Source organism: Anabrus simplex, chromosome 6 (assembly GCF_040414725.1).
Source record: "Anabrus simplex isolate iqAnaSimp1 chromosome 6, ASM4041472v1, whole genome shotgun sequence".
Classification (NCBI taxonomy): Eukaryota; Metazoa; Arthropoda; class Insecta; order Orthoptera; family Tettigoniidae; genus Anabrus; species Anabrus simplex.
Window position 1 is genome coordinate 265,351,570 of NC_090270.1, and position 20,039 is coordinate 265,371,608.

Sequence of the window (20,039 nt, forward strand, 5' to 3'; positions counted from 1 at the left end):
ACAGGAAACAGACCGCAAATCGCACGACATAAGCACCTACCAACCTTACGTGTTCGCTCTGCATAGGAAAGGAGTGTTCCCTGCTTTGACTAGCGGCGTAACCGCAAGGTAAACACAGCCAGTATCTGCACCCCATATCCCCTCAGTGGTGTTTGCCCTGTTATAGTGTACTGAGTGTAGCCTCGTGGTGAATGAGACAACCCCTCTGGGTGGGGGCGGTAGAATAACATCCACGGTATCCCCCGTCTGTCGTAAGAGGAGACTAAAAGGGGCCCCAGGGGCTCTGAACTTTGGAGCGTGGGTCGGCGACCACGGAGCCCTTAGCTGAGTCCTGACATTGCTTCCACTTACTTGTGCCAGGCTCCACACTTTCATCTATCCTATCCGACCTCTCTTGGTCAACTCTTGTTCTTTTCCGACCCCGACGCTATTAGGTTTGCGAGGCCTAGGGAGTCTTTCATTTTCACGCCATTCGTGGCCCTTGTCTTTCTTTGGCCTATATCTTCATTTTTCGAAGTCTCGGATCCCTTCCATTTTTTCCCCTCTGATTAGTGTTATATAGAGGATGGTTGCCTAGTTGTACTTCCTCTCAGAACAATAATCACCACCACCACCAGACAACATAATGGCACAACGACGCCATTTGGACCCCGTTTTGCAAGGCAGAATACTCGGCCGCCTGGAAGCAGGACAGACACAGACCGAAGTCGCCGTATCCTTGACTGTGCCACAATGTGTCATTTCCAGGCTTTGGAGACGATTTCGAGACACAGGAGATGTTAGTCATAGGCCAGTAGCAAGTCAACCAAGGGTAACCACCCCACAGCAGGACCGATATCTGGCCTTAACCGCCCGACGAAATCGGAGTGCACCTCGAGACAATTGTCGGCGGAGCTTGCAGCCGTCTCAGGAGTTGCTGTTTCCCGGCAAACTGTGTACCGGAAACTCAGAACAGCAGGGCTGTTTGCCCGACGTCCAGCGGTGTGCGTCCTGCTCACTCCAGTACAGAGACGAGCCCGTTTACTGTGGAGCCGTCAACATCGAAACTGGACCATGACTGAATGGAGGCATGTGCTCTTTACAGATGAATCCCGCTTCAGATTGCAGAACGGTTCCCATCGCACATTAATCTGGAGAGAACCGGGTAGCCGATACAACCACAGGAACATCGTGGAACGGGACCAGTATGGTGGTGGTGGCGTCATGGTGTGGTGCGGCATCATGTTGAATGTCCGTACTGTACCCGTCTAAATGGTGCCTCAGTTAATTTAGGAAAGATGGGCAAAATTTTATTACGGATTATTGGTTTACGAGACCGCGTGTATCAGCTGTTACCGTGCCGTGCCGATGGGAGCCAGCCGAAAGTAGGTCAACAGCTGTTGAAGACTGCCAGCGCACGCAGTTACGTCACCTGACACACTGACAGACGAGAGGGGAGATTATTCTCGAAAATCCACTCACAGCTGTGAAAGACGAATCACGGCGCATGATGGCCAACAGCCAATGGAAATAAAGGAAGGCGCTAGAAAATCTTAGGATTTTTCTAGAACAAAGTCGAGGAAGAGTCCCTTGTGAAACACCGAACAGTACAGAAGAGTACCTTAAGAAACGACGAACAGAATAATTTTGAAGAAAGTCGTACAGTCGTATTCTTACGGAGAAGATGAACAGTGCATTCTCTACGGAAAAGAAGAGTATTTGCAGACGACGTTAATACCTGTATAATTCTCGTAAGGCACAACCATTGCTTTATTTGAGTGCCCGTGCAACTTGTCGTTAGCTCCATGCAGTATTCAGCGGGTTTATTACAGCCGCACATTTTCCCGTGTGGAACTTGCTGAACCGCAGACAGTTCGTGTGTTTATTGAAGTCGAGTTTTATAGTAGAAACTCATGGAATGTTCCGTTGGACATTATAAAGGAAAGGCACGACCTTAAGGGAATATTCGAGGAGTAATCTGGCCTTTAAACATCGTAATAACCAATAATATTAGTTGTCAGCTTTAAGACGTATCGTAACTAGGTGACTGGGTTTGGAAGTCGAAGCTGGTAGTAAACCTGGACCTGAAAATACATCGTTGCACCAGTTAAGTGTTGTGAATAATTTAGTGAGTTACAACTAGTGTGGATTCTATTGTTAATACAGAATTTCAGTTTCAGCTATCTCCGTGAAACTTAGCAGCCAAGATGCAACAAACACGAGGAAAAGCTTGGAATTTTCCGGAACTTTGCTGGAGTAATACGACAATACTGGACGTAGCCATAGTCATGATGGATTAGACTCCAGTGTGCACGCCAACACGATGACCTTGTACACCTGTAAACCATCATAGCTGAGGAAGAGGACACCGGCGCCCATAGCAGCATCCCGACGCCACGAACTCTCATCGGAACTATAAGTACCGCTGTAAAATTTCTTCTCTTTTAGTAGATGCCTAGTAGATTGTATTCTTGCTTAGAGGAATGTAGTTTCTTTAGTAATGTTGTACTTAATGGTGATGGTAGAGTATTCATTCCTTCGTTGATATGTGATTTCAATATTGTCCTATCTTTGCATTTTCTTGGAATAATGGTTTCCTTTTTTCGAATTCGGTGATGAGTAATCCCTGTTGCCAGTGAGTTTACAAGGTCAGAAGTAATCACGATCTTCAAAAGGACATTATAAGGGATTAAGACCTAATAATAACGAGAATAATAATAATAATGAAAATAAAATAAGGTAATAATAATCATGATAAAGAAGATGTGATTAAATAGGAGTAAATTATGATTAAATCGTAATCTTAAAAAGCTGTTAGACATGTATGATGATTGATACTAGAAGGGAAGGTAATCGACGAGTAATAGGAACAACTCATCGAGAGAACGTTCTAGGAACCATTGTAGGAAATAAAAATAATTTTAATAATAATAATGAAGGTCGGAAAATTTTAACGAGTTGTTGAGAAAACTGAGCGATCATTGTGATAGTAAATTTTGATGAATTGACGATACGGGACTACTAGGGTGCATATCAGTCATAATAATTATAATGGATCACAGTGATTATATTGAGTGATGATGGTGATAGTGATTTATGATGGTATGAAAAGATTTAGGAACTAATAATAGTTCTTGTTCTTCGCTCAACAACTGATATGAATAATGCACGACTTAATCATTATTTGATTTTCTCGAGGCTCTTAAACGCATATTTCTAATGATGGTGATGATTACTCATCGAGAAAAATTTTGTCATCCTATTTCATCTTATAACTACAGTTATGAGGAGTTCTCATTATGATCAGGTAATGTTGTAAGGGTCTTCAACCGAATTCAAGAGGAAGAGAAAGTTATAATAAAATAATAATAATAATAACAATTAAAATATTTTAGTTCTATTGTGTGATAAATCTACTTTTAAACAGTTGTTAGAATTATGTTATTTCGTGACATTTACCCACATCATTCCAGGAATGCTTATCTTTCGTGTATTTGATGTGATTGATGATGCACTGATATTGTTGTTGTTGATTCCACATAGTGTTCCGTGATACTCTATCCATTCATACAATGCTAGTTAGTTAGGAAGTGTTATTAAGAATTCTAAAGGAATACAGTCGAGCGAAGTCTACGAGAGAGGGGAAGTTCGCCAAAGGATTTTTCAAAATTTTCAAACATTGTAAGAAATTTCTCGAAGTGGTAAAGAGTTTTCCAAAATTTATAATGACGATCTCAAACATTGTAAGGAGTTTTCCAAAAGTGATTTAAACAGAACTTATTAAGAATAAGCTAAAGAATTTCATGATAGTGATAAATGATTTAGAAAGGATTTTTCACAAGTGTGGTAAAGTAAATCTTTATCAATTTTGTTTTAATAAGTAAATGCAAATTTCGATAGTGAAGTTTCTCAAAGTGGTATTAAAGTAATTCACCTGAGAATTTTCTAAACCTGTGTTGCAATTGAAAATGATAGCATTGCTAATCACATGATTAATTCAATGTTGCAGAGTAAAATGTTGGAGGGAGTTTCATTGAAGAAGTAATGGAATCAAATGAAACCGAGAAGTATGCAAGAACTCAGTCATTTTATTTGTTCACAAGCAATAATGAATTGAATCACTTTGATGAAATATTGTATTATGTTTTTTTATTGTGCATTTGTCCAGGCTGATTTTCATTTATATTTTAATAAACATTGTTGTTATTTTGACCTGATTTTCATTCAACATTATGTCTCCTATCCAGTCACCAATGGCCCTGTGAAAATAAATGTTCTGTCGGTCGGTCCCGTAACAGCAAGTTGGCCCTGCGAACAGTCCACCCTTTGGGACTCTCGTTCCGCCGACTGAGCGACCCCGGAGAAGGGAACAGTACGGACCTGCACATCTTCATGGGTGCTCCAAGGAACACAGTTAACGCTCGGAGATAGAGGGATGAGGTACAGAAACCACATGTTCGACACTTCAGAGGTGCGGTTGGTCCAGACTTCCTCTTAATGGACGATAATGCCCGACCACACCGCGCTGCTCTGGTGGATGCATTTCCGGCGGGGGAAGACATTCATCGCATGGACTGGCCAGCGAGGTCTGCGGATCTGAATCCTATAGAACATGCCTGGGATGCTTTGGGGAGGCGAATTGCATCCCGTCAGCCTCCACCAAGAACCCTCCAAGACCTTCGCTTTGCCCTTTCGGAGGAATGGGATCGAATGCCACAAGAGCTCTTGGACACCACGTCGCTGCGAAGCATGTGTGGCCGTTAGGGGCAACCATACCCCCTATTAACAGCATGTTTTGTTGTGGAAGACATTACCAAGTTTTGTTAGTTGTTGTCAAAGGTGTACCTTAGCTATCAGAACCTTTCTGACAATGGTTTTTCTCTTTTTGTTTTTTTTTAACAAGTTGTGTAACATGGTGTGTGAGTCAGTTTCCGTTTGTTCAGCAATCCGTCTGATTCCTATCAGGCGGTATGGCCTCGTTTGGTGATTATACTTAACTTTTAGACACTAGTGTAAATTGCGAAGCTAAGGAAGGTATATTCATATCAACCTATTTATGTACGAGAAAGAAGTTAATGAGATGTGGTAACTTCCGTCAATTATTTTTGTGCCTTTGTTCACACAAAACAGAATGTAAGTATATTAATATAGGTACCCTCTTCAATATTCACGCTTCGGTAAACCAAGTCTAGACTGAGCAAGGACCATGGTATAGTAGCGGCGATTGGAAGTTAAAAGTGTAGGGGAGGGGGGCAAAAATGTAGAGACAACAAAAAGTACCCAGGTTAGTGGGATACAGCGGGCGGGCGGGGAGGGGAGGGGAGGGATGGTGGGGTATATGCGTGAACAAAAAAAAACTACAAAGAGGTACATTCTTTTATGTTCTCTGGGCAAATTTCCACAGAGAGGTAAAGGTTTTACCAACCGAAGTGCGGTATTAGTAGTTTTTGAGATTTTGATTCAATACTAGACTACAAATTAAAACTTTCACCAAAGGAGCAATATTAGGCCTACACATGTTATTTCTACTAAATAGAAGTACGGCATGATTATGCAATTAAAAATCATTTGCTATTTGACAGCACACTAAGAAACTACTAAAGAGACTGTCAGACTGACGAATGCGCGCGTCAAGTGGGTGAATCATAGCTCATTGTCCATGATCTTGGCAAAAAAAATAATAATAATAATACCCCTGCAACCCTAGCTCACAGCACATGCAAAATTTCCACTACTTACTGTGGCGCTATATAAATTTCCGCTAATAATTAAAGAAATTAAAGCCCTCGCACCCCCCCCCCCCCCTCCGTAATCCATGAAGATGTATCAGCACGTTCGGGATGATTGTTATCTAATGTATTTGCAAAGCAAAGTCATCTCCGTACAGGCCATGAAGGCCCTTGGAGGGGTGGAAGGTAAAGGCTTCCGCTATCCGTAACCTCGGCACTTGGTGGGGTAGAGTGATTAGCTCTACGCCCCGCCGCTTTTGCCCCCAGGAATTAACCTTGGTGTAGGCTGAGTGAACCTCAGGGCCATGTGCACCTCCGAAAGTGGAAATCTCGTTTCTTAAATTTTACGATTTCCTGACGGGGATTCGAACCTACGTCCTTCCGGGCGAACCGAGCACGCCTTTACCGCCTCGGTCAGACAGCCCCTAATGTATCTGCACTTTCTTTAATCAAGGCGGTCGTACCTACTGGTGCTACTTATCTTCCCTTATGGACGCTGATGGAGCACTGATTATAGTAAATCTATGCTTGCTCTATAAAAGGCCTATTGCATTCCAGCTCTGTCGTATTCTATGAACAGGACAGGCTGAGGACTTGGGTTCGAATAACAGATTGACCTTTATATAAAACACTTTCTGACACCATTAAATTCTTAGTCTAATTTATTTAAACAAACTATCAAATACACCCTTCCAGTAATATAACATCACACTTGTAATTATTCTCTTCTCAATGTTACTTTTAAATAACCAGTTTATCAGTCTCTGACTTCTTTGGAAAATACACACACTTCTATGATTCACTTTACAACATTTATAAATTCCCTTCAGTCTTTAAAGTTTTTTAACTAGTTGATACTTATCTCGGGTTTTGAAGCTTCTTTCTTCTTGCTTCTCTCTTGAATCCTCGTTGTGGTGTTCCTCTGAATCTTCCCTGACGGTTTCAGGACTCGAACACAGAACTCTAAGGTGAATACTAACTGAAGCTACAGTCTCCTTCGAACACTCAGTGAGCTCTCTAAGTACTGTCTCTGTACTTTAACGTGTGGGACACTGCTAACCAGTTCTACTGCTTGACAGTCTTAATTGCTGCCTAATTTGAATAACTTCTTATACTGCTGTCTTCACTAACTGATGGCAGGCTCAACTACTGACTAATCTGACTAACACCATATACTGCTATCTTTACTGACTTTATTCTACAGAGTCTCTTCTCTGCCAAGTGATCTAGTGTCCGTCCCTTCCCAAGAGAACGTTCCTTTCCAATGTTACAGAATAACGGCCTGAATGACACCAGGATTACTACCAACAGAATGACACAGAATGACAGGATGATGCAGAATGCCCGAATGACCGAATGACCAAGAGGCTCCCTTGTCACTCCCCTTTATCATTTCTCTGAGCTTCTGGAACAAGTCATCCCCTACTACTATGTTCCCTCACATCCCTGATCTGTTAGTTTCCTATTGGTTACTTCAAGTGTGGTCCCACCCGTCTCATGGATGTACATGTGACTGGTGACCTTCCAGAGATTCTTTCTAGAAAGAATTATTGCACCACAGCATGCGTTCTTATTTTTACAGGGCACCTTGCTACGTGACCAACAACAGGTTTGCTTTTCCTGGTCCACCCTCTAAAAGCTTCTAACTATGACCATGTAGTCTGTTTACTTGTTTCTCTGACCAATATTCTGATTGCACAATTTTGCCTCATTCTCTGCTCACTGAAATGTTCCAAGTTGAGACTAGCTTTAAGAAATGCTTTTAATCATAATTGCAATTCTGCACTTATTCACTGCACTGATATTCTATTACACTTACTCATTCACTTCCACTGTCTCTTGCTGTATCTTCCTTTTATATATTACACTTAAATTACTCATGAGTATTAGGGATTTCTGACTGGGAGGTCACGGATCGAATCTCGTTCGATGCGCTCGTCCCATAATTTCCCACGGAAGGACGTGTTGCGAATCGGTGCTCACGACAGCTCATTTGTTACGATCGACAAGTAGTGAAGACATTCATAACTGGCGCCATGGTGACGTATCACAGCATGTACTTACTCGTTGACAACTTTGTTTACGTAAGGACCCCTACATCTCTTTGACGAGGACGATAGCAGGAGTTTGGAATACGTCCGTTGAACCTTCTTCATTTACTGAAGAAATACGACTATACTCTATACAGCATGTCCATCATCTCCGTTTTTTAATACTCTGTTTTTCCCGTTGCCTACGCTATAATACAAGACCTTGAAATGCACTCGTGGAAACGGGTTGCTTCCTAGTTCACCATTCAGCCGCTAGGATCGCGGTCTTGCCCCCTTCTATTCGCATGGCCGTATATGTCAATAAGTAAAGTATATCCTAAATAAAAGAAATGAATGTTTTTGCGAGTAGTGCCAGTACTTTATTTATAGAGCGGTGCTGCATTGGCTTGGATATGTCATTGAAGTTTCAAAACTTTCCTTCTGAGGGGCTTCTTATCAAGTTTTAAAACTTTCTCTCTTCTACTTGAGTGGCTCAAAGCAATGTTGTCTAACAGAGGTCACAGAAATTTTCATAGTAGAAAAAGAGGTGGTTTGTCGCCTTTACACTTTCCACACTTAATTTCACTGTTGAACATGTCTTTCGAAAAGATAAACGTACACCTTTTAGTAACTCTCTTCGGGACAAGTACTGCGTAGCGGAAGTGACAAATTCCGTCGTTCACTGCAGAAGTGCCACAGGCGATGATTTTCGGTATCTGAGGGCTCCTCGATCTTGAAAACGAATAAGACACAATGTTGGTTTTTTTTTTTTTTTTTTTTTTTTTTTTGCCACACGAACCATAATGTCATTGTATTCCGCTTGGCGTCTTAGGTAGTTGAAGAAGAGCTCGATGTCATAGTTCGTTAGGTTCCTCGTCAATGCATAATGCAAATGTATACTTATGAGATATTTTACGCAGGCCACAGTGGACTGGGTAGTCAAGATCTATGCCTGATACATTTCTCTCATGATTCTTTTTTACTTTCTCTGAATGCATTTTAAGTTTCTTAATATATGACAGGAAATCATTCATTAACCAACTGAGGAGTTCATCTTCAGTACTAAAAGATACTTTTTTTTTTGCTAGTGACTTTACATCGCACCGACACAGATAGGTATTATGGCGACGATGGGATAGGAAAGGCCTAGGAGTTGGAAGGAAGCGGCCGTGACCTTAATTAAGGTACAGCCCCAGCATTTACCTGGTATCAAAATGGGAAACCACGGAAAACCATCTTCAGGGCTGCCGACAGTGGGATTCGAACCCACTATCTCCCGGATACAAGCTCACAGCCGCGCACCCCTAACCGTACGACCAACCCGCCCGGTTAAACGATGCTCGTTTGTTCTCATTCCTGAATACGTCCCATGCGAGGTGTTGCAGACGTTATGCGCATTGAACAATTTAATAAAATGCTCCATAAAACAAATGGCTTATTTTAAACTGTATTTTATGCCCTCGGGACAAAACCACCTCCATACTTTTCAAACCAGAGATTGTTTCAGGGGAAAATACAATATTTTTAGCTCTTGCTACATTCGTTTTCGTGAAATTTGTTGGGCAAATTATTTTCCTCGTTGGTTTCCTATTTTAAGATTTCTGAGTTTGAAGATGCCTTTCAAATGATTGCCGGTCACGGTAGCATAGTTTAAAAAAAAGTCCAGTGACAAATTTTGGGATCGCCCGATTCTTATGACGTAACTCGGATCAAAACTTAGGAACAGAGGCCTAGTTCGATCAGCTTGAAGTCGTATCTCATGCGCAATAATTCCTCTGTATAATGTTTCAAACATTGAACATTCACTGGAAACTTGCGAAACGAAATTCCACTACCTTTAATTTCTCGTGAATAAACCATGACTGGAACTGCGAATGCTTAACATCAGACAAATACATAATAAATTCACAACCAACTCAGTCAATGAACACGTTTAAAGGCGCGAGCCTGGTAGACAGGGGGCAAGAAAGCGATCCTAGCGGCCCGGCATTGAACTTCAGTGTAACCACTTCCATAGCGTTTTACGGGCTCTATTTCCAGGCCTTGTATTATAACGTAGGCAACGGTTTTTCCTCTATATTCTCGGATACTTGCTTCAAATTTATATCGATTTTCGTAAAACCATCTTCACCGCAAACTAGTAGAAATTATGATAAACAAGCAGACTTCGTACTTCATCATTATTATTATTATTATAACTGCAATAAGCTGTTTAGAAGGTACGAGAATCTGCTTTTCTTTCTGATGACAAAGCTTTTAATTAGGTTTAAGCTATAAGAGGAGTATGTCAGGCATGCAGTTTTATTTTGTCATTTGTTAGTGTATCACGTGCTCACGTTATGTTCCGTACAATTCTTGGTGCAGTTCATAATCGAGTACCGGATTTTGTAACTGCTGCATATTTTAAAGGTGAGGATTCGAAAGAGGGGATATCTTCATTACAAGCATGCCGATTTCGAGGTGCATATTAAAACATTGGAATGTCGTCCGCGGATCAAAGTAAGGTTAGAAAGCTACATGATAATTATACTGTAGCATACAAGACAGACTGATCAGTGATACATACCTATAAGTTAGATTTAAAACAAGAACGGTGACCACTTTAAGGCATGTTCTGATCCATGTGCTCATTAGAAAAGTTCGAAAGGAATTACCAATGTATTTCAACTGAAGAGACCTTTTGTCATACTACTTTGTCATGGCAAAGTAGGCTACCCCATAAAAGAAAGATCAGAACGACAGGGTATTTGACGATAGCTGGTAGTGTTAATGCATTACCAGTGGATTTAATAATCTAAAATAAAACCAGTACAGATTTAATCTTACCTTGTAACAGAATATGTCATCTGCAATGACACAGGTGTGCGTTATTATGATAATGAGTAGTGATCATCCACATGAATTGACATTTCGAAATAGTGACTTTCCGATGTTTTTCTCGAAATATTTCAAGATACCACCCCCGCCCCCTTGTAACTTGCGTGATATACCTACGCTTAATATAGGGCAGCCAACGTTAGAACTTCAAACACTAATGCTATAATATTATAGTAGTTTGTGCATCGATCGCTGACAGTTTGAGGTTATTCTGGTTACATTTGTTTGCATTGGCCTTAAATCGGTGGTAAGTTTTTTCTTTGTACACGTGAATTTTCTTTGACTTTAAGCATTGTTGGCATTGTGTTATGCACCGTTGACGTCATTTGCTAATTCCTCATTATCCATCGCAGGAGATATAGATATAAGCTAGACCCTATTTGTTAATAAATTTGTCATTTAGGATTTGTTGTAATCAAAGCTTATGTAAATCTGGAATTCCAAACACTTGGATATAGATATTTAAGCCAAATAAATACATGTGCTTGCGAATTCGACATTCGGTGAATTTATGCGGTAGTGACGTGCTGTAAGTTAAATTCTATTTATGCCAGTAAAAATCATTGTAGAATCATTCTGGGCGGTAAAATTATCGTAAGAATCGTTGTAGTTGAAGACTTTAATTGGTTCTCCAGTAAGCAGCTACTTAGTAGGCGTACCAATTTTAATCAAAATCAATCAATCCTTACTGATCACTGCATTTAGGACAGTCGCCCAGGTGGCAGATTCCCTATCTGTTGTTTTCCTAACCTTTTCTTAAATGATTGCAAAGAAATTGGATATTTATTGAACATCTCCCTTGGTAAGTTATTCCATTTCCTAACTCCCCTTCCTATAAACGAATATTCGTCCCAATCTGTACTCTTGAATTCCAACTTTATCTTCATATTGTGAACTTTCCTACTTTTAAAGACACCACTCAAACTTTTTCGTCGACTAATGACATTCCACACCATCTTTCTGACAGCTCAGAACATACCACTTAATCGAGCAGCTCGTCTTCTTTCTCCCAAGTCTTCCCAGCCCAAACTTTGCAACATTTTTTGTTACTCTACTCGTTTGTCGGAAATCACCCAGAACAAATCGAGCTCCTTTTCTTTGGATTTTTTCCAGTTCTTGAATCAAGTAATCTTGGTGAGGGTCCCATACACTGCAACCGCACTCTAGTTGGGATCTTACCAGAGACTTATATGTCCTCTCCTTTACATCCTTACTACAATCCCTAAACACCCTCATAAGCATGTGCAGAGATCTGTACCCTTTATTTACAATCCCATTTATGTGATTACCTCAATGAAGATCTTTCCTTATATTACTATTAAGGAATAAGTTTGCACAATGTGCATTACATAAAACTATTTACATAATTTTGTTATCGACGACAACCTCTTAGAACACATAAGAGCGTGATATCTATCACATGTTTTTTATATAATTTACAAATGCACTCTAGTGTTGGCACATGGAACTCCTCTGTTTCACAAATACTATGGTGAAAACCATGCACCACAAAACGGGTCACTTTTTGTCTTAATTCTGTTGATGTCTGTTGATGTCATGGCTGTTGTGGAGTAGAAATCAATTGGGATCTCCTTCTTTTTTGCTAGTAGTTCTTGTAGTACCTTGTTGTACTGTCTTGTGGATGGTAGTTGGTGATCCAGTTGAAGTTCTTCGATAAAGAAAGGTTCTTTCAAGAATAAATTTACTGTGTCCACCTATTATTTAATCACTACAGAATATAATTGTATTGAATAGGTGGACACAGTAAATTTATTCTTGAAAGAATTTTACTTATTGTTCTCTTCAGTACGGAACAAAATGAGATTAGTTACTTGTTACTTGTAAAGAAAGGTTCTCCTGCTAGTTCATATGTCAACTCAAAGGGGTGTATTTCGATAGGCAAAGCAGTTTCTTTAAATATATAGCTTTCACTTTCTCTAAGTCTTTCAGATTACTTTTGCTTAAATTATCCCGTATTAGATCCAATTTCCCTTTAAAGAGTCTCATTGCTGATTGCAGAGACATGTCCCAGAGATGACTAATGTCATTCATTGATCTGACAGCACATATCACCTTATCTTTCACGTGACATGTGAATATTTTCCCTTGCGTCTGAAGAGTAATTCGTAGGTATTTGAAATGACAGGTTTGAATCAGTGGCTCATCTCTGAGATAAAGAATGTTATCCTTGGCTGTTCTTCTGCACTTTCTAAAGGTCATTGTCATTGTTTTCTTAAGGTTTATTTCAAGATCGTTGTTTTGGGCCTGTATTGCTAATTGATTCAAGTTTTCCTGAAGATCCTCTTTTGATTTTGAGGTCAAGACCATATCATCAGCATATAGGACGACTTTTACTTTCTGAAGATGTAAGACATGTACTACATCTTCAGTAGTGACGTTAAATAGAAGAGGGCTTAGAGGATCACCTTGGAGTACTCGGTTTGTTTGTGTGATTGATAGGGTCAGATCTGGTTAAGCTGTGATCTATTTCTACCTAGTTGTTATGTAGAGTATCCTTAATCAATCTTATGATGTGGTGTTCCAGACCAATCATTTCTGTGAGCTCTCTCACTAGTATGCTTCTATTGATTCGGTCGAAAGCTTTAGTGAAGTCTATGAAGACTGCGTATAGGCCTACCTTCTGTTTAGGAAATCTTAAAGTGTCCTGGATTATGTCTAGCAAGTAGTTGATAGCTTGCAATGTCGATTTCTGCTTACGGAAGCCGAATTGTTCTTCCAGAATTTTCTCGTCTACCAGTTGCATCAGTCTTGTAGTAAGTATCTTCATTATAAGTTTGAAGAGAGTATTTTCCAAAGCAATGCCTCTATATGCATTAAGATCACCGGAGTCACCTTTCCCTTTATACAACATTTTCATTCTTGATCTTCTCCAAGAGTCTGGGATTCTTCCCTGTCGCAAGCATTCATTCATCAAAGCGGTCCACGTTTTTACGAGTATCGGTGCTGCATCTTTCAGATATTCATTATGTATCGGGTCAGGTCCACACGCCTTCCTGTCCTTACTGTTTCTTATTGCAAGTGAGAGTTCCTCTACTGTGATAGGATCGAAAGCACTTGAGTGATGGTCTATACCTTGTCTGGTGTCTTTCTCTTGCAAAACTAGACTAAAGTAATCATCCGATGGCCAGGCAGGCATCAATTTTTCAAAAAGAGACAAAGTCTCTCATAGTGCATTGGCACTGCCAGTGGCTCCAAGTAGCCTATGCAGCGGCCTCCACGGTATGCACTAGTCATGCGTCTTGGTGGGTGTGCTATTTACCAACTGATGTGCCCAACTTAGCACACTGGGGCAAAACGCTGGCAACCAGGAATGAGTTAGCTGGAAAATTGATAACGTCCAATAACAGACCAACTATATTGGTATTATAAATTTACTCATTCAGAGCAAATATTTCAGGTTCCCTATGGGAATCAACATCTTTATCATCCGATGGCCAGGCAGGCACCAATTTTTGAAAAAGAGACAAAGTCTCTCATAGTGCATTGGTACTGCCGGTGGCCCCAAGTAGCCTACGCAATGGCCTCCACGGTATGCACTAGCCATGCATCTTGGTGGGTGTGCTGTTTACCAACTAATGAGCCCAACTTAGCACACTGGGACGAAACGCTGGCAACCAGGAATGTGTTAGCTAGAAAATTTATAATGACCAATAATGGACCAACTATATTGGTATTGCAAATCCTAGGGAGTCTTTCATTTTCACGCCCTTCGTGGCCCTTATCCTCCTTTGACCGATATCTTCATTATTCAAAGTGTCAGATCCCTTCCATTTTTTTCTCTCTGATTAGTGTTGTATAGAGGATGGTTGCCTAGTTCTACTTCCTTTAAAAAAAAAATAATCACCACACCATCATCTGAGCCACACCATGTAGGATCTCTAACTTATCTTATGCCCACTGGGTACTGAAGTTTTACTGGGAGAGATAGTAGTGTTAAGGAGCATCAATGCTGCTGTTCTTTCTTGTATGTGGCATTTAAAAGACATTGTCATAGTTTATGGGTTTATTCCAAGGTATATGAACTTGTTGAAAATTGTCAGTGGTTCCCCATTTAATACGAAGATGTCTTTCATTGAGGTTTTCCCTCATTTTTTCTGAATATCGTTTGGACCATCTTCTCTAGGTTAATTGTGAGTTGATTTTCCTTTAGCCATTTTCAAGTTCCGTAAAAGCTATTTTCAGTCCTTCTTTGTTCAAGTATCCCAATACTATGTTATCTGCATATAGGATAAATGTAGTGTCCATCGTGTGTTGTGGATGGTTGTGATGGCTGCTTTGGCAATGCTGAATGGGAGGGAGCCTATAGGGTCACCTTGCAGGCCTTGCTTGATTATTTCCGATGTGGTGACACTGTCATCAGTCGGTACAAAATTTTGTGACAGGATGTTTTCTAGTGGTTTGATTAAAGGATGGGAATTCTGAATCTTGTTTTTGATCTTTGCTACTAGGGTTTCCTTGTTTAAGATTTCAAATGCCTACCTGAAATCAATGAAAATTGCATAATATTTTCGTCTCGGGTGGCTTAGTTTCTCCTCACTTTCTCAAACAGATATTTAACTGCATGTAAGTTATGGTTCTCTTCCCATGCATAAATCTGAATTGGCATTCTTGGTATTTTTGCTTCTGCTTCTAGTTTGGTTTTTAGGATTCTTTTGAAGATTTTGGAAATATTGTTCTCCAGCACAACTCCTCTGTACAAATTGGAGTCATTCGTCTTTCCTTTTCTGTAATACAAGGTTTTAATTATGGAGGTCCTCCAGTTTTCAGGTACAGTATTGATCCAGTGCTTAGTCAGATGTTGAATAGTTTTATCCAAGTTAGTAAAAATATTGAATTTAAGCCTACACATTCAATTAATGACATTACCTCAGATGAATTAAACCTTGAAGTAACATGCTAATTTGCTTGATCTCACGACTTAAGGAGAGTAAAGTGGTGATCATAGGATCTCTAGTTTAGTCTGGTAATTCTTCCATTTATTTTGTGTCAGTCTCATAAGTTTCTTCTTTAATTCTTGGTCAACTCTGGTTCTCTTCCAAGTAAATCATTGAATCACTTGTTTGTCATTAAACATCAAATATAGTAGGCTTTGTCAACATTATACCCTCATATACATCAATATGTACAAATATAGGCCTACTCTTTGTATAAACTAAAAGAACATAAATTTACTGGTACTCAACTGATTGACATATAAATGAGAGTTTACATTAAATGATCTACCTACAATACTGTCAAAACATTATTGGTGCTTTAAATCTCAGAGGATCCTCATTAGTTGTAGTGCGTGGTTATCATTCAAATGTAATTGATATCAAATCAGTGAATATATACCCAATATGCTTAAATGATTCATTGTTGTAGTCGGCCAATACTCATAACTGAATATTAATTTCTCTCCTGCAATTCTTTCATCACCTGTTTACCCTGTGCTGATGTCACTTGTGACTAAGAAAACCAAGCCTCCACAAAACCTACGGCCACATACCTTACATCGGAGGGAGGGTGGAGGATGTGGATAGACCTGCCGTTGCTGGGCTGAGTAGTTCAGACAGTAGAGCACTGACCTTCTGAGCCCAACTTGGCAGGTGCAATCCTGGCTCAGTCGTATGGTATTTGAAAGTGATCAAATGCATCAGCCTCGCGTCAGTAGACTGGGTGAGTTGGCCATGCGGTTAGGGACGCTCAGCTGTGAGCTTGCATCCAGGGGATAGTGGGTTTGAACCCAATTGTCGGCAACCCTGAAGATGGTTTTCCGTGGTTTCCCATTTTCACACCAGGCAAATGCTGGGGCTGTAACTTAATTAAGGCCACAGCTGCTTCTTTCCACTCAGCCCTTTCCTATCCCAATGTAGCCATAAGACCTACCTGTGTTGGTGTGACGTAAAGCCAATGGGGTCATGTCAGTAGATTTACTGGCACATAAAAGAACTCTTGCAGGGCAAAATTCTGGCACCTCAGCATCTTCGAAAACCATAAAAGTAGTTAGTAGTTATTATTAGACCTGGTGTTGTTTCCATCTTTGACGGATATCTGGCTCCTACCTTCAGTGTACACATTCAAATTGAACAACAGCATTTCTGGTAGTTGTGAGCCAACAAGAACAGTCTTCTGCAAGAGTCTGCCAACCACTTGTATTGGTCTCTGCTCCTTATGATCTTCTTCAACTGATCTTTATATTGCTTCAGAAGGGCATCATGAGACCTCCTGCTAGTGCTGAGTTCACTATACAGGATTTGATGAGGAAGTCATCTGTCATACACTGGACATATCGAATCCATATACGGGGTGATGACTAATGATGGTGGCCTCTATACTGCATATCTGTGCCCTCTCAAGAACCTCAACATTGCATACGTAGTTATCCTATTTGATGTTCATAATGTTCGTACTGCTGGTGGAAACTTTCTAGTTTCTTGACGTCGTGATGATATAGGGTCCAGATTTCACATCCTCCGAGTTATATTTAGACAACAATGGCTCTGTACACCATGCGATGTATATTCCTAAATCCTTTTCCAGGAAGACTCTATGCAACAGACATCCAAAAGCAGTACTAGATATTACAGGGACGAGCAAAAAAAAAAAAAAAAAAAAAATCTACCGTAACACTTGGATGTGTGTAAAGTCATTTGTGTGTTAACAGGCCTAGTGAGGAATAAGCATCCCATTCTTCAGAAAGCTTTTGGAGGCTGCTGTTGTATTGTTCAGGGTGCTAAGCTTGCTTATGCATATTTGAGAACTGCTGTGAGCCATTTGTCATCATCCAAATATGTGTATTCCATTTCTATCTTTTTAATACTGTGTACATAGATTTAGGATTCATTTATGAAATCAGCTTCATGAGCAGATAATATGTCGAGGCTGCCATGGCACTATTTGATGCTAAAATCATTCCTATTCTCACTTATGGAATGGTGATTACATGGGACAAGTTAACCATGTTCAGGGCTGCCGACAGAGGGATTCAAACCCACTATCTCCCGAATACTGGATATTGGCTGCACTTAAGCGACTGCATCTACCGAGCTGAGTATTGTATAAATTAACTGTCCCTCTCATTCTATGCATAATTTGTGTGCTTTATTGTGCAAAGAATATTTACTGAGTTTATAATTCATATTTCATTTTGTATCATTAACTACATTAATCCTTGCTCATAAATCTGCATGAAGAACAAGTGCTTTAGCTAGTACAGGAAGGGGTATGACACTTTATAAAATAAAGGTATGGGCCAAAGAAAGACAAGGGCCATGAAGGGCATGCAAATGAAAGACTCCCTAGGATTCGCAAACCTAATACCATCGAAGTCAGAAAAGAACAAGAGTTGACCAAGGGAGGTCAGATAGGAAGGAAGAAAATAGGAGCCTGGCATAAGAAAGTGGAAACAGTGCCAGGAGTCGGCTAAGGGCTCCGTGTTCGCTAACCCCTGTTCCCAAGTTAAGAGCGGCTGGGGCTTTTAACCAAGGAAAAGAATGTAAAACAGAAGTGAATAGAAGTTGGCAGCTTTTGAACTCTCTTACAACACCCCTTAAACACATCCCTGGTCACTAACAACATTCACAACCACTTGAAAATGCCTCTTAAGCACTCAGTAATGGGTATTGCGACTATTTGAAGCAATAACAACTTGCATCCTAATCAGCATGCTGGCAGTTGACGTGATGACATCATTTTGAGTTCTAACATCCTGTTCTTGAAGAAGAATTGCCTGCAGCTTAGTTAGGGTATGAAAACCATATCAAGTGACTCAATGCTCGAGAAGGTCCAATACATGCTCGATGGGGTTTAGGTTGGGATTTCATGCTGGCCAAAGTGATGATTTCTGTCTCGTATAGAAATGTTGATGCTCACTGAGCAGCATGAGGACAGGTACTGTTGTGGATTAAAACAAAGCTTTCTTGGATATAGGGAGCAAAACGTATGACATGTTCAAGAAAAATCTCCTCTATGTACCAGTGTGCACTTAGTGCCCTGTTTTCAGTGAACACATCGGGCATAGGGGTTTGTGTTTTTGCTGAGAAGGTGCAGGTGGAATAACACTCCCCAGCTCTCCTACACACCCTTTCCCTTTGATCTGCAGAGTTGAGGTTGAACATGTAAAAAATGAAGAGAACATTGATCCATTGCTCCGGTGTCCAATTCTGATGGTCTCAAGCAAAATGAAGATGGGCTAGCCAATGCTGGAATGTCAGAAAGGGCCATTAAGAGGTCTTCGTGAAGACTCTCTTAGTCTTCTTCTCAGTTTCTACTCACTAATATTGACATTACGCACCTCCTTTAGATGTCTTCTAGCCTGTATGGCTATTAAGTGGCAATTTCTTAACACCTTAAGAGTTCAAAATCTGTCATCTCTTGTCGGTGTATTCTTCGGACAACCTGATCCAGGTCATCTACACAAAGTGTTGCATTCTCGATAACTCATTACAGCTCAGCACTCGCTTGTGGGTGATGTTCCCAGCACATTTACATCATAATGGAAGTTGCATCCGTCATCAGGTAGTTTTACAGCTCTTCCAGCATCTTCCATACTCAAAGTAAACTCAAAAGCAACTTTCATTCACAGATCCTCATGAAACACGAAATGAAAAGTTTGCAGAATGCATATGAAAACTGTCAGACATGAGCTCAACAGTAGGAGTCAATAGGATTATTGAAATAATGTACAGTAGGGTCTCGTTAATCCGAACTAATTGGGACCAGAGTCTGTTCGGATTACAAAATTTTCGGATTAAGCGGAAAATGTTTTCTAATAATAATGTTATTGTTTTTACGTCCCGCTAACTACTTTTACGGTTTCCGGAGACGCTTAGGTGCCAGGATTTTCTTCCGCAGGAGTTCTTTTACGTGCCCGTAAATGTACTTACACGAGGCTGACGTATTTGAGCACCTTCAAATACCACCGGACTGAGCCAGGATCGAACCTGCCAAGTTGGGGTCAGAAGGCCAGTGCCTCACCGTCTGAGGAAAATATTTTCTACAATACAGTACAGTACATACTGTAATTTGAAATGTCCATTCTTTAGCAGTTACCTTAATAAAATACTGTATAAAATTACAGTAGAGTAGTTAAGAACCCGTAGAGGAGAAAACAACAATGAAAATGACATTACCGAGTGGATGGAAGCTGTCATCAATTACAAACAGACCAAGAAATTGTAGCTATGGCGGAGAAAGAATCTGGAGTTGATGAGGAACTGAGTGACGACGAAGAAGACCACAATGAACAACTAGTGTCACATTGAGATGCCATGGCCACCTTACGAGTAGAACTTGCCGTATGCTACGTCGAGCAAACTCCCCTGCTACGCCCACTGATGTGATGTTTATGAGACGCTGGTTTAACACTGCACCTTCGAGTAGGTTCCAATCGCTACAGCAAAAGAAACTAACAGACTTTGTA

The 20,039-nt window shown here is 40.4% G+C and overlaps 1 protein-coding gene across 5 annotated transcripts in view; it reads left to right on the forward strand.

The window, feature by feature from the left end:
• The first annotated feature begins 9,744 nt into the window (after window positions 1–9,744).
• The window catches only part of tzn (tenzing norgay), a 63,720-nt gene continuing 53,425 nt past the window's right edge, over window positions 9,745–20,039 (forward strand). Inside the window, exon 1 of one of the 5 annotated variants that reach the window (XM_067150391.2) lies at window positions 9,745–9,957. In XM_067150391.2, coding sequence (XP_067006492.2) covers window positions 9,888–9,957 — 70 coding nt within the window. In that variant the 5' untranslated portion in view covers window positions 9,745–9,887. Of the gene's footprint in view, window positions 9,958–10,023; window positions 10,243–10,757; window positions 10,863–20,039 lie in introns of those variants that run through there. The other 4 variants (XM_067150390.2, XM_067150393.2, XM_067150392.2 and 1 more) reach the window with 4 other exon arrangements.